At 37.9% G+C, this 23,262-nt stretch overlaps 2 protein-coding genes and 1 long non-coding RNA gene across 11 annotated transcripts in view; 2 read left to right on the top strand and 1 right to left on the bottom strand.

Annotated features, from left to right (window-relative positions):
* The window catches only part of bbx (BBX high mobility group box domain containing), a 41,591-nt gene extending 27,504 nt beyond the window's left edge, over nucleotides 1–14,087 (top strand). For 3 of the 5 annotated variants that reach the window (XM_076275025.1, XM_076275027.1, XM_076275026.1), the window contains exons 12-17: nucleotides 661–799; nucleotides 1,097–1,245; nucleotides 1,470–1,559; nucleotides 2,017–2,199; nucleotides 3,249–3,426; nucleotides 6,166–14,087. In XM_076275025.1, coding sequence (XP_076131140.1) covers nucleotides 661–799; nucleotides 1,097–1,245; nucleotides 1,470–1,559; nucleotides 2,017–2,199; nucleotides 3,249–3,426; nucleotides 6,166–6,256 — 830 coding nt within the window. In that variant the 3' untranslated portion in view covers nucleotides 6,257–14,087. Of the gene's footprint in view, nucleotides 1–660; nucleotides 800–1,096; nucleotides 1,246–1,469; nucleotides 1,560–2,016; nucleotides 2,200–3,248; nucleotides 3,431–6,165 lie in introns of those variants that run through there. The other 2 variants (XM_076275028.1, XM_076275029.1) reach the window with 2 other exon arrangements.
* A 677-nt stretch (nucleotides 14,088–14,764) lies between these two features.
* On the top strand, nucleotides 14,765–23,251 carry LOC143112893 (uncharacterized). 5 transcript variants are annotated; one of them, XM_076275302.1, is made up of 6 exons: nucleotides 14,771–14,951; nucleotides 15,374–15,462; nucleotides 15,571–15,691; nucleotides 15,895–16,179; nucleotides 20,777–20,863; nucleotides 21,665–23,251. In XM_076275302.1, exons 1-6 carry the CDS (start codon nucleotides 14,909–14,911, stop codon nucleotides 21,802–21,804), a joined length of 765 nt encoding a protein of 254 aa, XP_076131417.1. In that variant the 5' UTR covers nucleotides 14,771–14,908; the 3' UTR covers nucleotides 21,805–23,251. The 5 variants fall into 5 exon arrangements, 4 of the variants coding, with proteins under 4 accessions (XP_076131419.1, XP_076131418.1, XP_076131417.1 ...); XR_012984807.1 differs by having other exon boundaries at nucleotides 14,772–14,951; nucleotides 15,374–15,691; nucleotides 21,665–22,192; nucleotides 22,226–23,251; XM_076275304.1 differs by lacking the exon at nucleotides 15,571–15,691 and having other exon boundaries at nucleotides 14,765–14,951; nucleotides 15,374–15,499.
* On the bottom strand, nucleotides 18,187–19,140 carry LOC143111814 (uncharacterized). Its single transcript, XR_012984618.1, has 2 exons — nucleotides 18,782–19,140; nucleotides 18,187–18,272 (listed from the first exon to the last, which is right to left on the bottom strand). It is a non-coding gene; the product is annotated as an uncharacterized LOC143111814 (long non-coding RNA).
* Nucleotides 23,252–23,262: the final 11 nt, after the last annotated feature.

Below are 23,262 nucleotides of genomic sequence, written 5' to 3'. Positions count from 1 at the left end.
AAAGTTATACAAGTTAGGCTCAGAGTTACAAAATGTCAATTGTAATGTCATCTGCGCAACACGTGTCATGCGCAGCTTCTCCACTCGCACACATCACACCGGGCCTGCTGTGCTGTATTGTGTAGCTTAAGTGCAACGTGAAGCTTGAAGATGTAAAGAAAAAAAATGAAAACAGGAGAAATAACTTCGAGGAAGTTTGGAGAAAAGTCGGAGGTATGCATTTGTCAGGTATGCTTTGTTGCGTGCATTAAGTGCGCACGATGTTCACCTATGACAGCAAAAATACTTTAAGATGAACATGAAGCAGGCTTGCCATGGCAGAAATAATGATAGCCAGCCTTCAATGTCCTCTTTTGTCATCTCAATGTCCTCTAAACGGATTTCTGTAGCTCAAACAGCTCGGAATTGTAGTTGAGAACGTCAGTTATAATGGCCCACGTATTTAAAAAATGTCGGGTTTAAATCGGGCTCGGGCTCATAATTACAGTTAACGTGTCGGGCCGGGTCGGGCTCGGGCACAATGTGCACGGGCTCGGGTAGGGTCGGGCTTGATTTTTTGGGCCCGATTTAAGCTCTACTTCTTTGGGACACAGAATTGAGTAGCTGTTCCAACAAATGAGAAGTCTGTGTGAAATTATTGTAATTGTGAATGATTCACAGGAAAGAGAGGCTCTGTCCGAGGGAGTGTGTCTGATCAGGAAGGAGCTTGGACGGAGGAGGCCTGGGCATTTCCTCAGACCGGTGCAAGCAACCCCAAGAAGTTAAAAAAGTCTAAATCTAAAGATGAGACTGCACCAGGGTGAGAAGTTCCTTAGCTTTTTTAACTGCATGGTCGCTTTCTTTAATTGCTGTGTTGAAATAAAAAAGTATATATTTGATATACAGATTTAATGTTAATGATATACATATTCCAAATAATTTAGCATCCCAAAATAAATATGCATTAATGCTGTTATTTTTACTGAATATTGTTCTAGTATTTACAGTATATAGTATACAATGATGTTGTCTTTTTCGTCTGTTTTAGCTCCTCATTTGGTCAAGACTTTTAGTCTTCAAATAAATCTAATAATAATCTTAATCTTGTCTCACACAGTTTAGGAAAGCTTGAAGAGGAGTTTGAGAAGAAGTTCAACAGCTTGCCACAGTACAGCCCTTTGACATTTGACAAAAAGAACACCACTGTCACCAAGAAGAAAAAAACATTTCCCCCCACGATCACTGATCAAGCCAAGCCTAGTAAGGGTGAGTTGAGCACGTACTGTATGTGGGCTTTTCTCTGACCACAGTTCCTCCCTCCTCTCATCTACCCACTTCCTGTTCACGTTGTGTCTCTGAAAGTGCACCCTGCAGCTCAGTGACATGATGGCCACTTGACTTAACAGGACCGTGTTCTCTTTTTCTGTTTTGTTTTTACCATGCAACTTACCGGGCCATGTTTCGTTTCTCTGTTTTTTTTTTAATATCAGGTTCATCTGCATCTCAGAAAAAAACTTTATTCCACAAGATCGTTAGCAAGTACAAGCACAAAAAGGAGAGGCCCAATACCTTGGATAAAGGTGAACTATTGCTGTCTTGTCATGTCATATCATGTTGTGTTATCATGCCAAGCCTTTTACTTTTGGAGTAAATATACATGCCACTGTGCATCATGTGAGACTGTTAAGTAGGCCAGTAGCAGTTACCACCTTTGCTTATCAGTGCATTTCCTGTTTTGAGCTGACAAAAGTCATTACAATATATGTAGGTCATTGTGGGGTTGTAGACTCCTGAAATAGGGCAATTACTGGAAAATGACTATTCTCTGACAATCGCATCCTTGGTAGTGCTTTATGTAGTATGTTACATGTAGTATGTTACAATGAAAATGCTGTAGAATGTTGTTTATAGTAAGTGGAGATGACATCCCATGTCTATTTAAATCACTAATGTTATAATGGTATGCATACATTGTTTAAGTTCCAGTAAATTGTATCGAAGGTTAAAAAACAAGTCTCCACCTTCTTTCTGTTGTAGCCATAACTATGAGCGAGTCCCCTGTGCCCGAGGCCATGCAGAAGGACAAGCCATGTGGCCAGGTGTCCCTGGAGGCCCAGCGGGCTGCAGACATGCTGGTGGGCAGTCAGAAGAGGAAGGCCAGGAAGAATAAGATCACCCACCTGGTGCGCACCGCTGATGGCAGGCTGTCCCCAGCAGAGGGTGAGTGCTGCCTTTGACCTTCCCTCTTCATACAACATCTACATTGATTTTATCATTACAATTTGTATTCATTTTACCAATATAACTTCATACAAAAACACAGATGATAAGGATATAACAACATCTACATTTATTCATATGGACGTTTTATCCAAAGCTATACAGAACATACTGTATGAGGTGTATATTTTAATGGGTTGAGCTGATCTGATACTCAGGGGTGCGTTTCCCAAAACCACAGTTGCTAACCTGTTAGTAATTTAGTTGGTTGGCAATAGGAAATTGCATTGCAACCAACAAAGTTGCTAACTTAGTTAGCAATTATGGTTTTGGGAAACGCGCCCTAGGACCAGTATTGATTTAATGCTGGCAAAAATGACTAAATCAGATATCGGTGGGGTGGGATGAATCATCCAACCAAAGCCTTTACATACATACATCCTTAACTAAACATTGAATGCCATGCAGTTAAAAGTGAAAAGAGACAAATAACATATCAGATAATGTGAAGAGTAGCTAAAACATGAGCAAGTCAGCAGCACTCCAACCAATAATGTATCATTTGACAATGCCAAAGTCATTTAGAACATGAAATACAGCATGATATCAGTGATTAAAGCTCTGACATTATTCTCACCAAAAAGGATGAACTTGGGGTAGTGGGGCAGTGCCTTTTTGAAATGTCTTAAAATATCCAAAAGACCTGAACTACTGTATACCAACAACAGAAGAAAGTCCCATTTTTGTTTACTGTTTCAGTTAACTATATTTGATGTTTGGTTTAAAAATAAATTACCTTGGTGACGATGGATGTCACTGCACCGCATCAACTAAAATGGTTCAGTCACAGAAGTAAGAATTTACGTTAAAATGTTGTTTCACTGAGGGTATCAGGGTGAGTACATGATGTTTTGAAATCCAATTAAAGAAAACATATTTAAGATTTATTACAAATTATGTTTAGGTGCAACAGCTATATTATCCCTAGATCACAGGCTCACAGAATTCCGTATGAAATGCTTTGTTTTCCTTGTCTATATTAAATTCAGAAGACAAAGCCAAGGAGTTGTCCCAGGACAAGGATGAAAAGCCATTAACCGAAGAGTCTTTATGCAATGAAGAGGGGTGCTTTACTGAGGCAGACCAGAGGGATGCACCTGAAGGCCTTCCAGCCTTCTTCAGCCTAGCTGCCCTCGCTGAAGTAGCAGCCATGGAGAACGTGCACAGGTAAACTCAAAATGTGTTGACTGTGTCTAACCTCATTTCTCTCGCTTCCACTCTTTCTCTCTCTCTCTCTCTCTCTCTCTCTCTTGCAAGTCAACTGGTCCTCAAAGATGAGTTGACTCATTTTTGTTCCCTGGGAGTAACAATGAAAGATCACAACATTGTGTGACATAACAGGAATTGAACCATGTAGCAGACAGACACTCCTGCCATCAAGGGGAGAGTTTGATGTAGGATCCTCCTATTCTTTTGTAGGCTACAGTTTTCCAAATTGATCGTAAAAGAATGTGTTTGCATAGATGTGTGTGTGCCAGGTGAAAAAATAGATCATTTAAATTCTGTAGGTAGTAGGTTGAATGATGACTAATAAGTATGATGGTGTTTGGATAAGGTTTGTTGTGTAATGATTACAAACCTTTTCCAGCACAGCTTCCTCTGCAATATCCAACCTCTATGTTCCATGTAACACAGTGTTTCTTAACTGGTGGGTTGGGACCCAAACGTGGGTCACGGAACCATTCTGGGTGGGTCACGAAGCTTGTGGTTTAAAAAAAAAAAAAAGTAAAATGCCACCTTATCAGATCTAATATTGGACCTTTATTTTAACAGACTTTATTCATGGCCAATGTCAGTCATTACCATGGACATAGACAATGTTTATGTGACAGGTCATGTTAAGCATAATTTTAGCGGTAAATAGGCCACATGGAAACAAGGCACCCCTGTCAAAGTCAAACCTGTCGAGTACTTGGAAAGGTGACATCAGAAGTTGAAGACTACACAAATGTAATGCCAAACATTTGCATGTTCCAAACAAGTAGGTCTACAGGCACTTTGTGTGTCTTACCAGGTAACTCACCATATCTGTTGGCTTGAACACTAAAAAAATATATGGGTCGCGACTTTTACGAACATGGGAAATTGTGAGTCCCAAAGCTAGACCAGTTAAGAACCACTGATGTAACAATACAGATGTAGATGTAGCAATAGATGTAGCAATAGTGACACTAGCCTTCCCTGATTAGTTGTGTCATTCTGTTCCTTTTTTACTCTGTATTTGTTGTTAGTGAACTAGTCGGTTGAAGCAGAAATGGTAATGAATAAAACCACAAAGGGGTCCTTCATAGAATCTTCCTGGGGGGTCTTCCTGCAGCAGTTGAGTAATGAGAAGAGCAATGTGTGTATGTGATAACATGTCAGTCAGTCGAAGCCAAGTGCATTGGTATTATGTTTTGTTGATGTAACCACTTGACCATGTAGTTTGCAAATACTGCATATCACCAACGCTTATCTGTGCTTGGTGCCTTGGTTGTTTTTTGCAAGGTCAGTATGTGGTTTTTGCTAGTTTTTTTTTTTTTTACCGCAGTAGCTACAAAACAAACCAAAATGTCAATAATAAACTTACAAGTACCCTCCAGAATTATTGGTACCTTTGGTAAAGTTCACTAAAAACAGATATAAAAAAATTATACCAACCTTTTAAGGGAAGCAAATTTATTCTGAGAAAAAAAGGAAATCTCATAAAGAAATAAATATTTTTAACAAAAACACGTTGCCCACAATTATTGACACCCCTAGAAAATCTTATATACAAAATGTAACAGAAGCATTTTCCTATCTAATTTCAACTTCTTTAAGTTAATCAGAGTGTCTGTGAACTTTCAGAAGTAGTTAATGGCTTTCTTTTTCACTGAGGTATGAAAATAAAGTGACAGAGGCAAAATCCCCATGTCATTTTCCACCATCAGAAAGACAAGAGAATACACTAAATTTAAATAAAAAGTCAGAAAAACCAGGTACTTTGTTGAAAATGTCTATATTTACAGTTAAAACAATAATGCCAAGACACTAAAAGTGGGTTAAGATTGGATCATTTATCAGGTCAATGAACCAAAACAAACGTCCAGATCAAAACAAAAATAGTTTACTGAACACAAAATCATGCTTCCCATCATGCCATCATGCCATCTCTGTCCCCTGATCTAAACTCCATAGAAAAACATTGGGGTCAGTCAAAGAGCCATGCTCTTGGAACCTTGGAATCTGGATGATCTCGGGATATTTTGTAACGACGAATGGTCTTACGTCCCTTGCTTTGTTTTCTCCAACTTTATGGGGTGTCATAGGAGAATATTACAAGCTGTACAGTATTACAAACAGGGGTGCCAATCATTGTGAGTGACATGTTTTTGTTAAAAAAATATTTATTTCTTTGAGATTTTCTTTTTTCTCAAAATAAATTTGTTTCCCTTCAAGGTTGGATTTTTTCCTTATTGTTTTCATTTTGAGATTACAATAAATTACCAACAGACTATTTTTTGTACCTGTGTTTATTAGTCAGGTTTAGCAGAGGTGCCAGTAATTCTGGAGGGTACTGTAAGTATTTAGTCAACTAAAGCTTAAAAAAAGGTGACATAAAACATAAAACTATAAAGGGCATTTTACTGAGGACTAAGGTATGAGCTACACCAGGCGCGTAACTGAAGCGCTCCGTTCGTGTAGCGTCTGCTGCAACAATTAGCTGCCACTATAATCAATGGAAGTAGCTACACCAGACGTGATAGCGGCACGTACGTTCAAAAAAAATAGACCATTCATTTAAAATGGATTTTACGCGTCGCGAACGGAACGCTTCAGTTATGCGCATGGTGTAGCTCATACCTAAGACTGACTAAAAATAGCTGACATAATTAACATTAGTGCATGCAGGTTTGTTTCACAGATTTGATTTTGTGTTTTCAGAGGTCAGCGTGCTGTCAGTTTGCCCAGTGAGAGCCAAGCAAAGGACATGGCTGCCCAAACCCCTGTGCTGATCTCCTGTGCTGACCAGTGAGGGCTCTCTTGGCTGGCCCCCTCTGAACAGACAAACATGGTGCGTTAACCCCACAAACTCTCGACCTCGTGCTGGGATGGGACAGAGGCAAACTGGGGAGATGTGCTCTGAAGTGGCCTCCAGGGGCTGCTCTAGTCTGGGAGTGAAAGAGCATGGAGAGGAGGGTGCCTTTCACCTGGGAGCTTCCCAGATGCAGCCCACATTTGCAGCCTATGGAGGAGCTAGGTTGGCCCTAGAGTGTGGCCTCCTCACCTGGTGGCTGGGACGGGTTAGCAGACGTTGTTGCACAAAAATGGCTGCCATTTTAAGGTCAAGTTTTGCATTTTAAAAGTGCATTCGGGGGGAGGGGGTATCTTGGTCAGGTTTTTTTTTTTTGCTGCTTTGTTTCACAGATGTTTCTTCCACGTAGCAGAGCTCTCTGTACGGGCGAATGAAATCTTGTGGCTTCCTGCAGTCCTTCCTACTCTAGACCAAATTCACACAGCCAGTAGCCTGCACAAATGCTTGAACAGCCACCATACCTCTTGTCTCTCTTTCTGAATAATAGCAGGTTAGCTTTTTATTCTAGTTTCTCAGATCCCTCAAGGTTACCTTAAAAAGAATGAGTGAGTGGGTTATGCCTGGGAAATAGGTATTTGCCAAGATAATGCAGTAGGTCTTACATGATCACTAAGTAGTTGTCGGTGTACATTTTCACTCAGTGATGGAAAGTCTCTTAATTTAGGCAACCCATATTGGTTTGGTTAGGTAGGTTGGGCACTGATGGTAAATGGTTGGTGAGAAATAACGGTTTTATTTCTCAACATACCTACTGCATGTTTGCTGTTGCTGAGGACTTGAACAAAAGTTCCTTAAAGGAAAAGTTCACTCTAATCCACTTGAAAATGCTCAAAACTTTCATTTGAAAAATGAGTCAGTTTAGTTGTGGTGCCATTTTATTGTTCCATGGTATCTGTTATGTCTTAAGGCATCAGTCTCCAAAAGCTTCTGTTTCTATTCACTGGTTTAAATCATCACTTACAAAACCTGGGGTGTAAATGAAGATAGCAAAACATGCTACATTTTCATGTATGCACTGCAACTTCAAGACATTTTGGACCCACAGTATCTACAGTTGTATGCTTAAGTTTGGCCACCTCGGAGCAACAAACTATATTTTGTTGATTTTCTTTTGGTCATGAAACATAAATATATTACCACAGCAAAATATCTTAAAAATATACAACATAAGAAAAAATAAATAAAACAGAGGATTGCTTCATATTTGGCTGCACTTACTTTTTATTTAATGAAATTAGAAATTGAAAGAAATTATTTAATAGTGAATATGTGAAAAGATTTTTGTTTAAAACATGCAAAAATGACCTAGAAATGGCAACAGAATGTGAGGAAACAAGCATTTTGACGTTATGTCAAATGACAATTTCAGAAGATAATGAATTCTCTGACTCAACAAATATGGTATTCAACATTTCAACAACATTCAACAAAAATAGGCTTCTCTTGACCGGGTATCTGGGATAAATCTAGAGTAACTGATTGCTTTCAGATTGTAATTTGAGTGTTATTAAGTAATAGCTGTTAAGGGTAAATGTGAAAGTCAAGATGAGATTAACATACTCAGAAAGGCCAACCAAACATTTTTTTTTTTTTTGGGTGAAAATTAGGCTGAGGCGGTAGGGGTGGGGGACAAAATGATTATGAGAACACCTTCAAAGATGACTATGTTAAAATCATGTAAACGTTGGCTTTGATACACTCTTTAATAGGCCTACATTCCTCAGTACTTTATAGGCTGCTCTCGTCTTGACTCCTCTTTCACACTCTGATTAAAAAAATGAACCAAATCAGTAACACAATTTTTTTTCCCCATATTACAAGAACTAGCGATGTTTCGTCTGTTATCATGAATCTCCTCCTCGCAAACTCCTAAACATAACTCTTAAAATAATGTGATATATAAGACATATCTGCAAAAAGAACATAGACTACACTGATGGCATGTAACATTAATTTAAAGGTGCTCTAAGTAATGTTATGCGGTTTTTAAGCTAAAACATTTTTGTCACATACTGCAAACATCAATTAACTATCTACTAGCTGCCTGTGCCCTGAATACACTGTAAAAAGTAGCACAGCCTCTGTGCACAGCCCAGGCTCCAAAAACAGCAACAAAAACAACCATAAAAACATAAGAAATTGTTCCAGCCAATCACCGACGACATGCACATTTACGAGAGTTTCAATTTCATGGGAGGGAGGGAAAGGGAGTAGCGAGCTAACTCTCTGTTTTGTTTGAATGTCAACAGAAGTGACGTTACTCAATATCGCTTAGAGCACCTTTAAGGAAACTTTTCAAGAAGCTTGTTTCACAAGCCACAAAATCAGGGTGCCACTGGACTCATTCTGAAGAGTGAAAAGAAGAAAATCCAGTGCATTCGTACTTCTTCTTTAGCAATTTCGCTAAAGAGACTTTGCCCAAAGTACAGATTACGCATAAAGTGACACTACATCGCCATAGTGGTGTAAAGCTCAATGCGTGTTAGGAAGTAATGTTTCTCTTGAAATTTTGTTGGGAGATGAGACTGCGCATGTCCACCACTGGAATAAGTAGGACATCAGGAATCAGGAGAATTAAATATATATACAGTATGACTGTAATGTTTATTAAATTGGCATTCATTAATGTAATATTTACTATAGATAAAAGCATTTTATTTATATATGGCTTCTATTCATTACTAAACTTTATTACACGGCTCTTCACAAGGCAAGTAGAACGCTCCATTGGCTTGAATGGGATTTCCAAAAGTTCTACAGTAAAATATTTTCATGTAATTACCGCTGCAAACATATAATTACCGCTGTCAATGGCAATGGGTTTTGTGCTTCTGATAAGTCTTTCATATCACTACGCAAGCACTGGAACTTCATTCAAAAGTGAAAGCAGACGGTTGATCAGCTGTGTTCTAAAGAATGTTTGATTCAAGTTCAGCGTGTGTTGTTGCAAACTATTTGTTTCTCAGGAAATGCCACAATAAACGGTAACAAATAGGCTAGGCTCTGTAGGCTAAAGTCATATCGTGGGGAGTTTATTATTCCGTTTTGGCAAGTAGCTGTGTAATGTATAGAACGCCGGTCATTATTGGGAAAATAAGTCCCTTCAGGGTGAAAGAACACCCCTCTGCTGTGCGTCGGGGTCCGGTTCGCCCTGTCAGGACTTATTTTCCCAATAATGACCGGCGTTCTATACATTATCCCTTACTTAAAAATTTCACTGTCATGGATAATTATGGCCCTGGTAAAAAGGCTCTGTTGTTAGTGTATCTTTACTAGGGTTCCCACTCTTAGTCAAATGTAAAATTCCATGACTTTTCCCTGACAAAAATCCTGAATTTCCATGACAATTTGGGAAATTAAAAAAATGCATTGAAAAAACAGGTAGGGCCAACCACAAACACTCAAGCAAGTAGTAATGGAAAAAGCTAATAAACCAATAAACTCCAATGCTGCATGGAAATGTATTTGTATTTATGTATTTTAGCAAGTTAATTTAAATTCCTACAACAAAATTCCCTGATATTCCATGACTTTGCCCCCCAAAAATATAATTCCCTGACGTTCCATGTCTGGAATAGACTTTATTAAAATTCTATGATATATTCCTGAAACTTCATGACCCATGGGAACCCTGCTATACTTTGAGGTTGGCTATGACAGCGGCTTTTAGATCAGTGTGTTTTTGCGGACCTAGAGACTGTATCCAGGATGTGGTGAATGGTACTATTTTTATTTCACCCTCTGTTTCAAGTCCACATCATCAATATACTAAAGTAACAACATGTTGGCCTCTAAAATAGTACGATGAGTCAAAACAAAATTCAAAATGCTCCATGAGGATGTTCCAGAAATACAAGGAGTAGCTTTTGGAATGCCCTGCAGCCCCCACACGAAAGCATCCTTAAATCTCTGTAGGGAAATCTTGAATATAATGTGCATGCAAAACACTCTAAATGTACCTCGAAAGAATGGGGGGAAATCACCAAGATTAGATTTATTAGCTGCCTACAAAGATTATCTGCGAAAAGAGTGCCAAACAAAGTGCTGCGCCCAAAGTGCAAGCGCCAAAACATGCCACAATGTTTTATATCAGAATTTAAGAAGTAACACAGCATCTAATTTAAATCAACAGAATGTGTCTTTTCTTCAGGGGTGTCCAAACTTGCATATAACTACTGTATAATGTAAGCCATTCAGGGTAAAATAGTAGATGGCTCATGAATCATGGAGAACACCAACTGGTTAAAACTTCAAATTTTTTTCTTTAAACCATTTTAATGCTTTTCAGGGTTTATTTTTCCTTTATGATCTATCACAACTTCCTAGCCCATCTAGTTAACACACACAGACACACACACACTCACACATGCTTCCTTCCCATAGATTTGTTTTGGAGTAGTTTGGGGATACTTGAATGGCGAATTGCATTTTATTTCAATACTTGACCTATAGTCTGTGTAGCATCTAGAGAAGTAATCCAAAAGAATGCGACTATTTTGCTAACATAGTTCAATAACACAGACACTGCACTAATATTTTGCTTGAGTAGTAAATGATTGTGTGTATATATATATATATATATATATATATATATATATATATATATATGTATGTGTGTGTGTGTGCATGTATATGCATATATGCATGCATATACATATGTATGCATAGAGCTTTTTTCCCTTCCATATTTGGATATCAAAGTGTCATTCATTTTTCAATTTTCAGTTCTTGGCAATCAGGCTATTACTAGTGGCATCCAAGTTAAATGGTCATTGTCTGTTTTTTTATTTTCCTTCACTTGGTCTTGATTAAGTGTAGAAGCCTGCTATTCATTCCCTGTTAAAGTAGCTGGTGGTGTACCGATTCAATTCATTCCTCTCTGTTCCCAGCAAGTGGACAGAGGAGTTAGAGGTGAGGGCTGTTTCTCTCACTTTTTTGTCCCTTGTTCCTCTCAGTTTGTTTTTCTTTTTTTCCATTACGTCTCGCCTCTGTGGTTGGTCTACAGCTGCTTGACTTTCAGTCAGCTAGTTTTTTTTCCTCCTTAGTTGAGCCACTAACGGCAGCACCTCTATTGGTCAGTATGTCTTGGTCAAATAGATATTAATATACATTACAATTATTCAAACTTATTCTCAAAAGAATATAATTAAGTCTCACTAGGCTTAAATAACCATTTGCAGTATATTTGTGTCCATGGAGATTATTACTCTCTGTTATAACCAGGGAAAGTAAAAATGACCAGTTAAAATTCTCAGTGAATTCAAAAGCCTTTTTAGAACCTACAATACTTGAGCCACATCTCATTCACGGTGTATGAAGGAATGATGCTGCAGGCCAGATCATAGCTTAAGAAAACTACCACAATATCCTATGTGTTGCCATCATCATGAAATTTCACCTATATGTTAAATAATGTTGACCAATGTTTTTGATTTATAGATTTCTTCTTTTCGACACTTTGCTCCTAACAATTGTCTGTGAATTTATAAAATATGTCTTTTTGTACTTCAACACTTTTGTTTTTGATTATTATTAATATTATTATTATTATTCAATTTTAAATATTGTGAGTGTTTCAGTGTTGTTTTACTGGCTTTGTTTCCTTCCAGGTGATTTTTAGTTCTTAACCTCAGTCTTTCCTGAGGTCCAGTTTACTGGATGAAGACTGTTGTTGAAATCTCATAATCTAAAACTGTATCTATGCTTACCTGTTAAGCCAATGAGCACTGAGAAATAATGCACAGCTTTTAGATAAGTAGTTCATGTTTCTCTGTTTCCTTCTGGGAGTATATATTCTTAAAGCAACTGCGTTGCGATTTTGGCTGATGTGTAATGTGTGTAGGGATATAATTACTACAGGAAGAGGCTATGAATGTCCTGTCCTTTGTATAAATGAGACGTTTAGTCAAAGCCAAGGGATTACACCTGTATGTGTTTGAAGAAGTCTGTTTTTTTATGTTAATCAACTGTAGGTGTACCTAATACATAAATGATACTGGTATATTGCGACACAGTGTGTAGCAGCTCTTCCTAACTTGCTTAAATGGCATCTCTCAGCAAAGGTAGGCCAGGCCCAAACCCTGCTGACTTTTACCCTTGCTTCTAGTGAGTGGATGCTTCATTTGAAGCTAGACTTTAGAAATGCATTAAAGGCCCCGTTTTGAAAGATTTGAAGTTTGACATAGGTTTCCAAATATTTTCTAAGAAAAACAATAGAATTTTTTGTGATGTTTTTTGCTAAGCAATTTTTGAATGAAGCCAGTATGTGCTTGCTTACACATTTCCAGCGATAAATTTCGATACAAATTTTGGATTTTTTAAATTCGTAATTCACATTATGGATCATTAAATGTTTTGAGAAGTTTAGAACATTAACAAAATATGTCTTCCCAAAATGATTTATGCTTAAGTGTATGTTCTTCCCAGCAATCAATGGCTAATGTACTGACTAATGAAGTATCATGTACAGTGTAATGGACATTAAAAGTGGTTATATAGACATTTGCCAAAGAGAAGGGAAAGTTGTCTTTAAAAAGAAATTCTATGAGAAATTCAGAGAGAGACGAATTTTTGTTTGCATAAATCTTCAGGTAGAAAGTATATATTATCAGCACAAATACTTGTAGTGGGTTACCTTTGACTTTTAACAAAGTACTGGCACCTTTGAATGCCTCTTAATTAAAAAAAAAAGAATTTGCACCTTAAACCCTAACCAAAATGATGTTACAAAATCTTTATCCCCATTACTTACATTTCGAATTCATCCCATATTAGCTATTATTTTAATCCACCATAATATCAAGAAGAAAATTTACAGAGTATGTTTTGCTGTTGTATGTGTGTGAGCGTGTATGTGTATGCATTGCAGAATTTTAGTCTAATTTGAGCATTAGGCATGAAATTGTCCCATTTCCAGTTAGCCATTGAAAGTCACCCACCCTCTCAACTTGTGTCACCTTTTTCTATGTAGGAGATGCCTCTATAAACCTATATTGCTTAACAGACTATTAATAATACCCTTTTGTGCTAGTATTGTCTCCTGAATGTAATGGATTTTGTACCTGTATTTTTCTAATTCTAATCCCGTCTTTCTGTATGTTATGGAAAAAGTAAGAAAGAATTTTAGGCTGTTGACACAAGTTAATCATTTGTAATAGCTTACAAAAGAGTCATCACAATCATAAAAAAATGTTTGAGCCAGCTCAACCTTGCTTTATACATTACTTCACATGACAACAGAGAAAAAGGCAAACTTGTAAGAGTCAAAAAGTATACCCTGATTCTGAGGTCAAATCTAAGGTGAAATTGGGGGCATTCAACCATTATAAACATTTGCCAAATCCTCTATATCAAGTGTATTTATTTTTCTTTTTTTTTCTTTTTATAAGTTGTTTAAGTCTTAAAACCTGAATATGCACCCAGAAAATGGCAGATATATTATATTCTCTGTTCAAGAATGTACCTTCATGGCTATTAAAGTATTTGTGAAGCAGTCTTGTCAAAGGTTTACACCAGGTCTGTTTCCTTGAGGGTTTATAAAATATGTGCTTGACCTAATTTATGTCAATAGTACTGTATTATGATATGTATGGACTTGATTGTTACAGCCCAGATGTTAATGCAGCCTTGCCTTACTGGACACCCTGTGTAGAAAGGGATCCCTTTGCCATTGCCCTCAGCCCTTTTCACTGAGTTGTATGTCATAACACTGTCTGCTGACGCAACGCAATTATTCCTTGAACACCTATTAAAGTAACATATGTTTAACTTGTCTCTGACTGTCTTTGTAGAGATTTGTGTTCAGAATGTCACTGCCATTCAGTATTTAGTTGTCAAAATTGGTGTGCATAAACATACCGTTATGACAAGTGGTCACAACAACAAACAACATGATATGGTTTTGCTTTTTGGTGTCGCCTTTGTTGTTGATTTTAACTAACATGCATTTTCACACATATTCAAAAAGTAGGCTCCAGCACAATACTCATCCAAGCACTACATTTCCAGAGCATTCGTTTTCATGTCATTTGATTAACACCCTTTTCATAAATGACCAATTGAGCTTGTCAGGGCTGTGCAGAGACCTTTTGAGGGGCAGGGGCTCAAATTCAAAAAAGGGCACATGGAACAAAATAGTTTATCTTTATTAGCTGGTGAATGAACACAAACAACACATCAACTAAATCTAGATGCAATAGTGGAATTCTTTGCGGTCTCAAGGAACCAGCTGACAGAATATGATTGTGTAATGTCAACATGTGAAGTTAACCACAGATGGGGAATTCAGCAAACAGCTAAGAACAGCTCCTGTAATGTCAGAAACCAGCTAATCACAGTTCTGTAGAAATGCACATACAAGTCATATGCACATATGAGTCCTTACACTTCTATAACAAGTAGTAATGTGTGCTGATTTTGTGAAATGATGATTGGATGTCAACTTTTGATATAAGCAGGAAACCAGCACTGGTTGTGAGTACCTAACATGTCACCGCCTTAACCAGGAAGTTGTGATGCACATCACTGAATATGCAGTTGTGAGTGACACAAATCGGAGGCATACTCAAAGATCTAAGTAGCTGCCATCATAGAATGAGTCCTCTCTGGGTTTTATCCTTGTTTTTTACCATAACAGGTAAGAGTTATAGTTGTTTTACTCTTTGAAATGTTTTTCCATATTTCCATCTTTACATGAACCTTTATTTGGATAGTCTGCTTATAGAGATTAGATGGTTTGTTCAAATTAAAGTTCAGTCTTCAAGATTGTTGTTGAGCAATTAGTGAACATCACCTTAAACCCAATCCATACTGTAACTATAGCTTGTTCATAGTGTCAACAGATAGTTTATTGATAATATAGTAGTCTATAGCTGATCATCCAAGTAAAGTGTGACCTATAATTGATGATTCAACTCATCAAGAATATAACATTTTATAAGAACATTTTCAATCTTAGTTTTCTACATGGTGTGAACACTCCAGGTTATTTTGTTTTTTAAAGAATCTATATCATTCCAAAAGACAAAACAGTTCAATCAGTCAACTTCCAATTTGCAGATTCTTTGGAAATCATCAAAGCTGCCAGAGGCGGCTCAGTTCAACTACCATGTGAGCCGACCTTTGACAACAATTCTGAGGCATTTCATGTGAGCTGGAGTAAAAAAGGACTTCAAGAATTCATATGTAAATATTATCTAAATGTGACATTTGTGAGGCCCATGAAGTGCATGTCGTCCTTTGAACCCTCATTGCAGGGTTTGAATGTTAAACATTTTAAAAGCGATCACTCTGGATCCTACAGCTGCATCATAATAAGAATTATACCACCACCCACTTTTGAGCTTAATACAACTACAATAGAACTTCATGCAGATGGTAATTACCATTATATTTTTGCTTTACTTCTTATTTTTAAGTGTCTACATTTGTGGGCCAATCCTTGCATTTTTGCATTGAATTAATAAAAAAAAGTGACGTCCTCAAGATACTTATATATTATATAATTCACCATGTCTCAATGAACAAACATCACCTAAAATAGTGTATACCCTTATCTTTTTTGTATTTTTAACCTTTAGGTCTAAGCCTTGAGTTAGTGAATACCAATGATTCTGGTTGTGTTGAGCTGGTGTGTACAATGGATGCCATAGATCAAGAGCAAGTTGATTTTATCTGGAACTTGAGGGGCAAGAACACATCTGAACAGGTGCAAGTCACCAACAGCTCATCCAGTGTAAGCAGCTCTCTGCGCCTGTGTGGAGCTGAGAGGAGAGATGGAGACACCATTACCTGCAGTGTTTCACTTCCATCAGGTCACTTTACATCAAACTGGACTATTCATGAACAGAATGTAGGTAATGAAGGTAAGCAGTGCCTGTATGCTGGCATGTGTTCTACTGAAGCAGTAACATTGCAGGCTACAATGGAATGTAGTTTGGTATAAAGAAAGGTGTTTAAAGGAGAACTCTGACCATTTTTAACTTATGGCCATGTTGTTAGAGGTCACCAAGTAATTAAGGAAAAAATCACATAGCTCTCTTAGCTCGAGTTATCCTGCTACTAGTGGCTAGCGCAACTAGGTGGCTACAAGCTCTGGTATGGGGGCAGATTTTTGACTGTGTTTGTGCCTTGTACCAGACTCAAAATGTCATCACAAGTGCTGAACAGGACCCTTATGAGACACCACTATGCCTGTAACTTACTGCTGTACTAGACTGGAATCCTGAGTTGGAAAAATATAACTTTTTCTGAGAAATCATCTTCATAGTGGATGGGGCCTCTATTTTAACTATACCAATTATCACAGGTGTTATGAATACGTAGGACATTGTAATTATCATGTCATAACAGCCATTCCTGACCACAAACACAGCTAATAGAACAACATAGCCACAGGAGTATATCATGACATTTTATTAGACAATTATTAGCCCACAAAGGCCACAATAATACTGTTGCTGTTTACATATATGTGTGTGTTAATAATGGCAATGTAATACAAATAGTATGATACCTAATTGGCAGGTATGTCAAAGTGTGGCCAGAGGTGGACACATGCCAAACGCCATTTAGCTTGTTGTCCTCCTTAGCCTATACTATGTTTGAAGAGATTGTTTGGTATTGTTTGTGTATTAACAATGGCTTGCTTCTGACATGGGGCTATATTTTGGGGCACCAGCGCATGGCGTACAGTTCGTTTTTCAGTCGCGCGAAGTTGAATTCGGTATTTTGCACCTTTATTTTTTAAGCATTGCGCCCAGGGGTGTGGCAATTAACAACCTAGGGCGGGCCCTGGCGCGTTGTCTAAAAATCGCTATCATACACCACCTAAACCTGGTCAGAAGTCAATGGCGAGTTGTTCATATGCTATTTTAAGAGCGCATGTCAACAGTCATATTGGCAGGTGCACGCACCATCCTTCTATCATTCATGAACGCACACCAGCGCACGTCCATGCAAAGCATTACAAATTGCACGATTACAATGGTAAACATAATTAGAATAAAGATATTACGAAATACTGTACATCTCATGATGAGTAGTTATTCACCATCATTTGCAAATTGGTAATGACGGTTAAAAGTGATTAGGGGAGAGGCGAGAGACACGTATGGAGCACAGCTGAAGACGCACTGTCACGAGATATAAGCAACTCCTCTGCAGGATAAATGTTGTTTTATTCAGTCATTTGAGCAACATTAGGGTAAGTGTTGCTTTTTCCAGCCTGCATATAACTGTCTTGTCGTTGACTGACTCCTTGGTGAAGTTAGTTTCACTTTGCCAATGAGTTCAAATAATAGACGAGTGCAAATGCGTGAAGGCTATGCTAAGTTTTAGTAAAGCATGGTTTAAGAATGACTATTCCATACGGTCTCGCAAGCAGCCTCCTTCAAATGCGCCGTTGAATGCCAAAATACCGATGCATTTATTTGACATATCGCGCGTTGCGCCGTTAAAGGGAATGAAAGATGTCATTCTCATTGGTTTAAAATGATGTTACGCCCCACACTCTAAACCCGAACTAGTTGTCATTACTAGAAAATTGCGTGGAAACCGATTGCCTTAAACCATTCTAGTTTTTACAAAACATAAAACTAAACATGTTTAGTTGTGTCAACTAACAACCTTATGTTGATGCTGTAGACAAATTAAGCTTACATTAGTAGTCTTTACTAAAAATCTTTAGTTCACTTAACTTATTGTTTCAGAAGTTGCAGTTGTATAAAATAACTAGGTTTAAATGCATGTTAACAAATTCATTAAAATATGAACTAAGTTCAGATAGGCCTATTGTTTTTTTTATTTTAAGATTAGGGTACTGTATTAATTTAATTGTTTTATTAAAAATTTTAAAGAAATTCATCACAATGTATAGGAATGCCTTTTATTATTGATAAAACATGAACAAACAACATTTAAACTCATAAATATTCCACATCCACTGTAGATGAAGAACCTATAAAAAAAGACGAAGAACCTATAAAAAAGAACATAAGAAAACAATTTTTTAGTCCATGTTCATTTACACAGTTGAAATAAAAGTTTGTTATATCACCTATGAATGCAACAAATAAGTGAATGGACATCGGCTAACATTAGCCAAAAGCTAACCAACATGTGCTGCTATGGTTAGCTAAAACTGTCTACAGACAGAAACACCTATTTCAATAATAAAGTCTGAATTAAACTTAGTAGCACCAAGACAAGTATATTTACACGAAAACATATGTGATATTGTTATAATCTGGCATACACACCCATTGGAAGGTAGCTACCATGAGCTAACTGTCCGAAAGACTACTAGCATGCTAACAACGGAGCTAATGTTACCTTACTTTTCTCAGGTTAATGTAAGTTAAACACGTAAACAAACATTTAGCTAACTATTGGTCAAACTGAACATAATTTTCGGTTATTTCATCAGAATTTTAATTTTTCAACAAGTTCATCAGAAAGTTCACCCACCATTTGATGTAGTAGCCTATTTGTCACAGCAGCATGAGGCATGGAGTCATTCATCTGGACTGAGAAGCAGGAGGAACGGTTGATGGGCAGAATTTTTATTAGACCCCTCCTCTGCCTTGCAAAAACATAACATTTATCGTTGTCTCTGCTTAACATGATCAGTGCACTGTATATTTCACTTAAATAGTACAATCAACTCATTTCTTTTAGTTATGACATAGAGTTTTCACAAAACACACAAACATTAGTGACCACCTAACATATTTATCAAAGTCAAAGTCAAAGTCAAAGTCAGCTTTATTGTCAATTTCTTCACATGTTCCAGACATACAAAGAGATCGAAATTACGTTTCTCACTATCCCACGGTGGAGACAAGACATATTTTACCAATTTTAAGTCCACAGACAAACATAACATTCAAGTAAACAAAAAAGTAAGTAAATAAGTAAATAAGAGGGCACATATAATGAAAAAATAAGAGCAGCAAAATTTGGTTGAAATTGTGCATAGACAGTCAATAAAATAAAATACTAGTGCAAAGTCAGGCCAATAAGAGGCTGAGGTAGTTCTGTTTGACCTAAGTAAGAAATAAAGTGGCATAGTGGTGCAAGTTATGTAAGAGCAGCAGAAGTGTTGTGTTTTCAGGACAACAGCAACAAGTTGCAAAGTGTACAAGTGTGCAAGTGGAGTGGTGCAGGCGGCCATTGTGGGTCCAATGTCCAGGATGTTATGTAGCTGAGGGTGGAGGGGGGAGAGGAGGGAGAGAGTTCAGCATCCTAACAGCTTGGTGTATGAAGCTGTTGGTGAGTCTGGTAGTGCGGGAGCGCAGGCTTCTGTACCTCTTCCCAGAGGGCAGTAGATCAAACAGATTGTGAGCGGGGTGACTTGCATCACTCACAATTTTGGTCGCCTTGCGGGTGAGGTGGGTGGTGTAAATGTCCTTCAGGGAGGGGAGTGAAGCACCAATAATCCTTCCAGCTGTGTTCACTATGCGCTGCAGGGCTTTCCTGTTGTATTCAGTGCAGCTTCCGCCCCACACAGCGATACAGCTGGAGAGGATGCTCTCAATGGTGCCTCGGTAGAATGTGGTCATGATGGCTGGTGGAGCACTTGCTCGCCTGAGTTTCCGCAGGAAGTACAGGCGGCGCTGAGCTCTCTTCACCAGTGATGCTGTGTTGGTGGTCCAGGAGAGGTCTTCACTGATGTGCACCCCCAGGAATTTGGTGCTGCTCGCTCTCTCCACCACAGCACCGTCGATGGTCAGTGGCAGGTGTTGGGTGTGACCTCTCCGGACTAAATCAACTAAATCTGGGTTTAGAGTGCAAACACACCCATATGACTGATTAAAAGACCTAGGAACACCTTGTTACGCCATGCGCTCCACTTTTGAGGACGAAAACCCTCCCAATGTGAACTGGACATCCTACTAAATTTGAATAGACTTTTGACGAGTGACGATGCACTTTAGAATGTCATGATAGGGCCCTTAATCATTGAGGGGAACTTTGTGTGGAGCACAGTATAAATCATTAAGATGAGCACCCTAGTTATTTAAAACAAGCACGATAAAAAGAGCACACATTTTAGTAAAACATTTTCTTGATCTAAAATTTTTTTATAACACTTGAAGGTATCTACATAAGAGTGACATGACACTGTCATAACCCTAACCCTAACTTGCCATGACAAAAACCGAATGACACTAACCCTAACTCTAACTTGTCATAACAAAAACCGAATGACACTTGACAGAAGCGAGTGACAGAAGTGTTATGTTATAAACGTTTATGATTTGTTTATAATGTTTGACACGTTTATGCGAGTGTCATGTCACTCTTATGTACGGTAGATACCTTCAAGTAAAGTGTAACCAAGAAATCTCTCATCCAGCCTAGCTAGAAAAGGTTGTGTTGACACTATGATTATACCACACTACTCAGAGAATGAAACAGTCTGTGTAGTCAGTGAACTGTTTTTTTTTTGTTTCATTTTAGACAGCAACTGGATGGTGAAAACAATCTGCATTTGCGCTTTAACTGGGGCAGTGTTGATGATTGCCATGGCTGTCATTATTTACAAATGTAAGTAAGTTACTTCATCATTGCCTTAGTGCGTGTAAAGCTCTACATAAAAACATGCATATGTTGACATAAGATAAATATGCTTATTTGTGCCTATTTGTGGTGTGGGTATAAGCAGCCTACAGAGGCTAGTTGCCTAATGACTCTATGAGCTGTTGATGCAGATACCCAGATGGTTCAGTGCCATGTTACTTGACTGCTTTCTCCAGTGTGCCATCATGTGAGGCAGTCCTGAGAAATGTAATGTACAAATGTATGTGTCGCCTGGATAGCTCAGGTAATGGTATAGAAGTCCTAGTTAATCTGGCTAGGTACTCCTCTAAGCTAAGGAAACATTGGAGAAAATGGCTATATGTCTGAACGTTTTTTTTGTCTTGTTTTGTTTTATGTGTCTTATTTTTTTTATCTATTTATTCTGTCTTAACATGTTGCTATGCTATGGACCCAGCAATGGAGTCTGAAATAAAGAATTGAATGAATGAATGAATGCCACTTTGGTTACAGACATCTTCCCCATAGCCTTTGCCAGAGTCTTTCTAATCTCATGACACCACATCAAAGTTCATTTCAGTGACACCTAAGTGAGCCAAATTTATTTTTGAATGCTTTACACACCTTAGGAAACCATCCACCCCTACATCTAACACCCTCACTCTTTCCTTCCTGTTCATCTTTATAAGAAGAGTACAATGTCAGTGTGTGATATGATGCATGCTTCAGAGTACTGCATTTTGTTGCCTTACAAATTATATGCACTGTCCAAAATAGATTCTATGTCTGACATTACATTTTTTGGTGCAGGTAAGAAGAGAAAGAATTCGGACGATGCCTCCATAGTGTACACCAACAAAGTTTATGAGAACTTCAATTTTGGCACTAGGATTCCCATCAGAGAAAGCAGAAGAGAAATGCAGCATGAAGACTGTATTTATGAGAATTGAATTGGATCAGTCCCTAAACTACACAAATTAAATTTTCGTCGGCTTAAAACTTCTGACACCTTCTCAGTATCAGACTGTTCTCATCGCTCATTTGATTCATGTATTGTATATTACATCTTTGCTCAAATATCGCAAATATTGCTTTGCCACAGTGACATTGCTTTCAGATGAGTTTTTTGTGGGTGAAGAGATATTGCATCATATATATGTTGACAATATTCAACCCAATCTCCTATAGGTTTTCCTTTTGAAGCTGGTTGTTACCTTGGAGGGCATATTTTAGAGCATTTTTAGTGCATCATTCTAAGCACATTGCATAGTAGTCTTTCTCTTTTGTTTGTCCTTACTAAAGAGTGGCTATACTATTTGTGATGCAAGCATGTTAATCGTTGTGCTTCATTATATATATATTACATCAGAGGTTGCATAGATAATTTAAACAAAACAAAAAAACATTTCAGAGATTTTACTAAAGGTGGTTTCACAACCAGGGTAAGCTGTTTGGTTCAGGCTCAACTTTCTTGAAATTGTATTACTTATGTTTTTGGTAATAGACTATACTGTATCTGTTGAAAGATAAAAGCTTGGATAAATGCACTTTAAATAGGTTGATCCTATCAATGTACTCAAGACTTGATTGGCCATCTGTTACCAGATTGGCTATCTGTCATTATTGGAGTCGATTGGGACATATACCTGTAGCTGACAGGCCTCCCTTCAGACCCAGTGGCTCTTTCAGGTTAATGATTTACATCAACATACAAAATCATCAGAACATTATAGACAATAAAGTAAGTTTTGGAGTGACCATCAAAGCCCGATCGATCTTAATTCAAAAGAAAATGTGTGAGCTGAACTAAAAAAATGAGCTAATTGAAATAGAATGTGAATTTATTTAGCCAAGGTGTAAACATATGACCTCAACTATAAATGTGAACTGAGTAGAAATGTGATTACAAAGTCTCTCTCTCTCTGTGTGTGTGTGTGTGTGTGTCTGTGTCTGTGTGGGAGTGAAAGAGAGAGACAGAGAGAGGCAGGGCTACAATCCCTGAGAGTCCAACTCTGTTCAACATCTACATTAATGAGTTAGCAGTGCAGTTGGAATAGTCTGCAGCCCCTGGACTCACCCTTTAAAACAGAGGTCAAATTCCTGCTTTTTGCAGATGATGTGCACCTATCACCCTAAGAACAGGGCAACACTCACTACAATCTCATGACACCACACTGCAGTTAATTTCACGCCAAAGTAGTTAAAATACATATGTGAAATAAGAACCACATTTATTTTTAAATGCATTACACACCTTTGGAGGAAACCATCCATCTAACACCTCTCACTCTGCTTTCCTTCCGGTTTATCGTAAAAAGAAGAGTACGATGTATGCTATGCGTGATATGTTTCAGACTACTGAATTTGTTGCCTCACAAATTAAATGTACAAAATTAACTCAATGTGTT

Source organism: Alosa pseudoharengus, unplaced genomic scaffold (assembly GCF_046254945.1).
Source record: "Alosa pseudoharengus isolate Yale_2024_CS ecotype anadromous, Long Island Sound unplaced genomic scaffold, YU_APseudo_1.1 YU_APseudo_1.1_scf_8, whole genome shotgun sequence".
NCBI classification, from domain to species: domain Eukaryota; kingdom Metazoa; phylum Chordata; class Actinopteri; order Clupeiformes; family Clupeidae; genus Alosa; species Alosa pseudoharengus.
The sequence above is the reverse complement of the archived record's forward strand: the minus strand, read 5'-3'. Positions and strand labels throughout refer to the sequence as shown.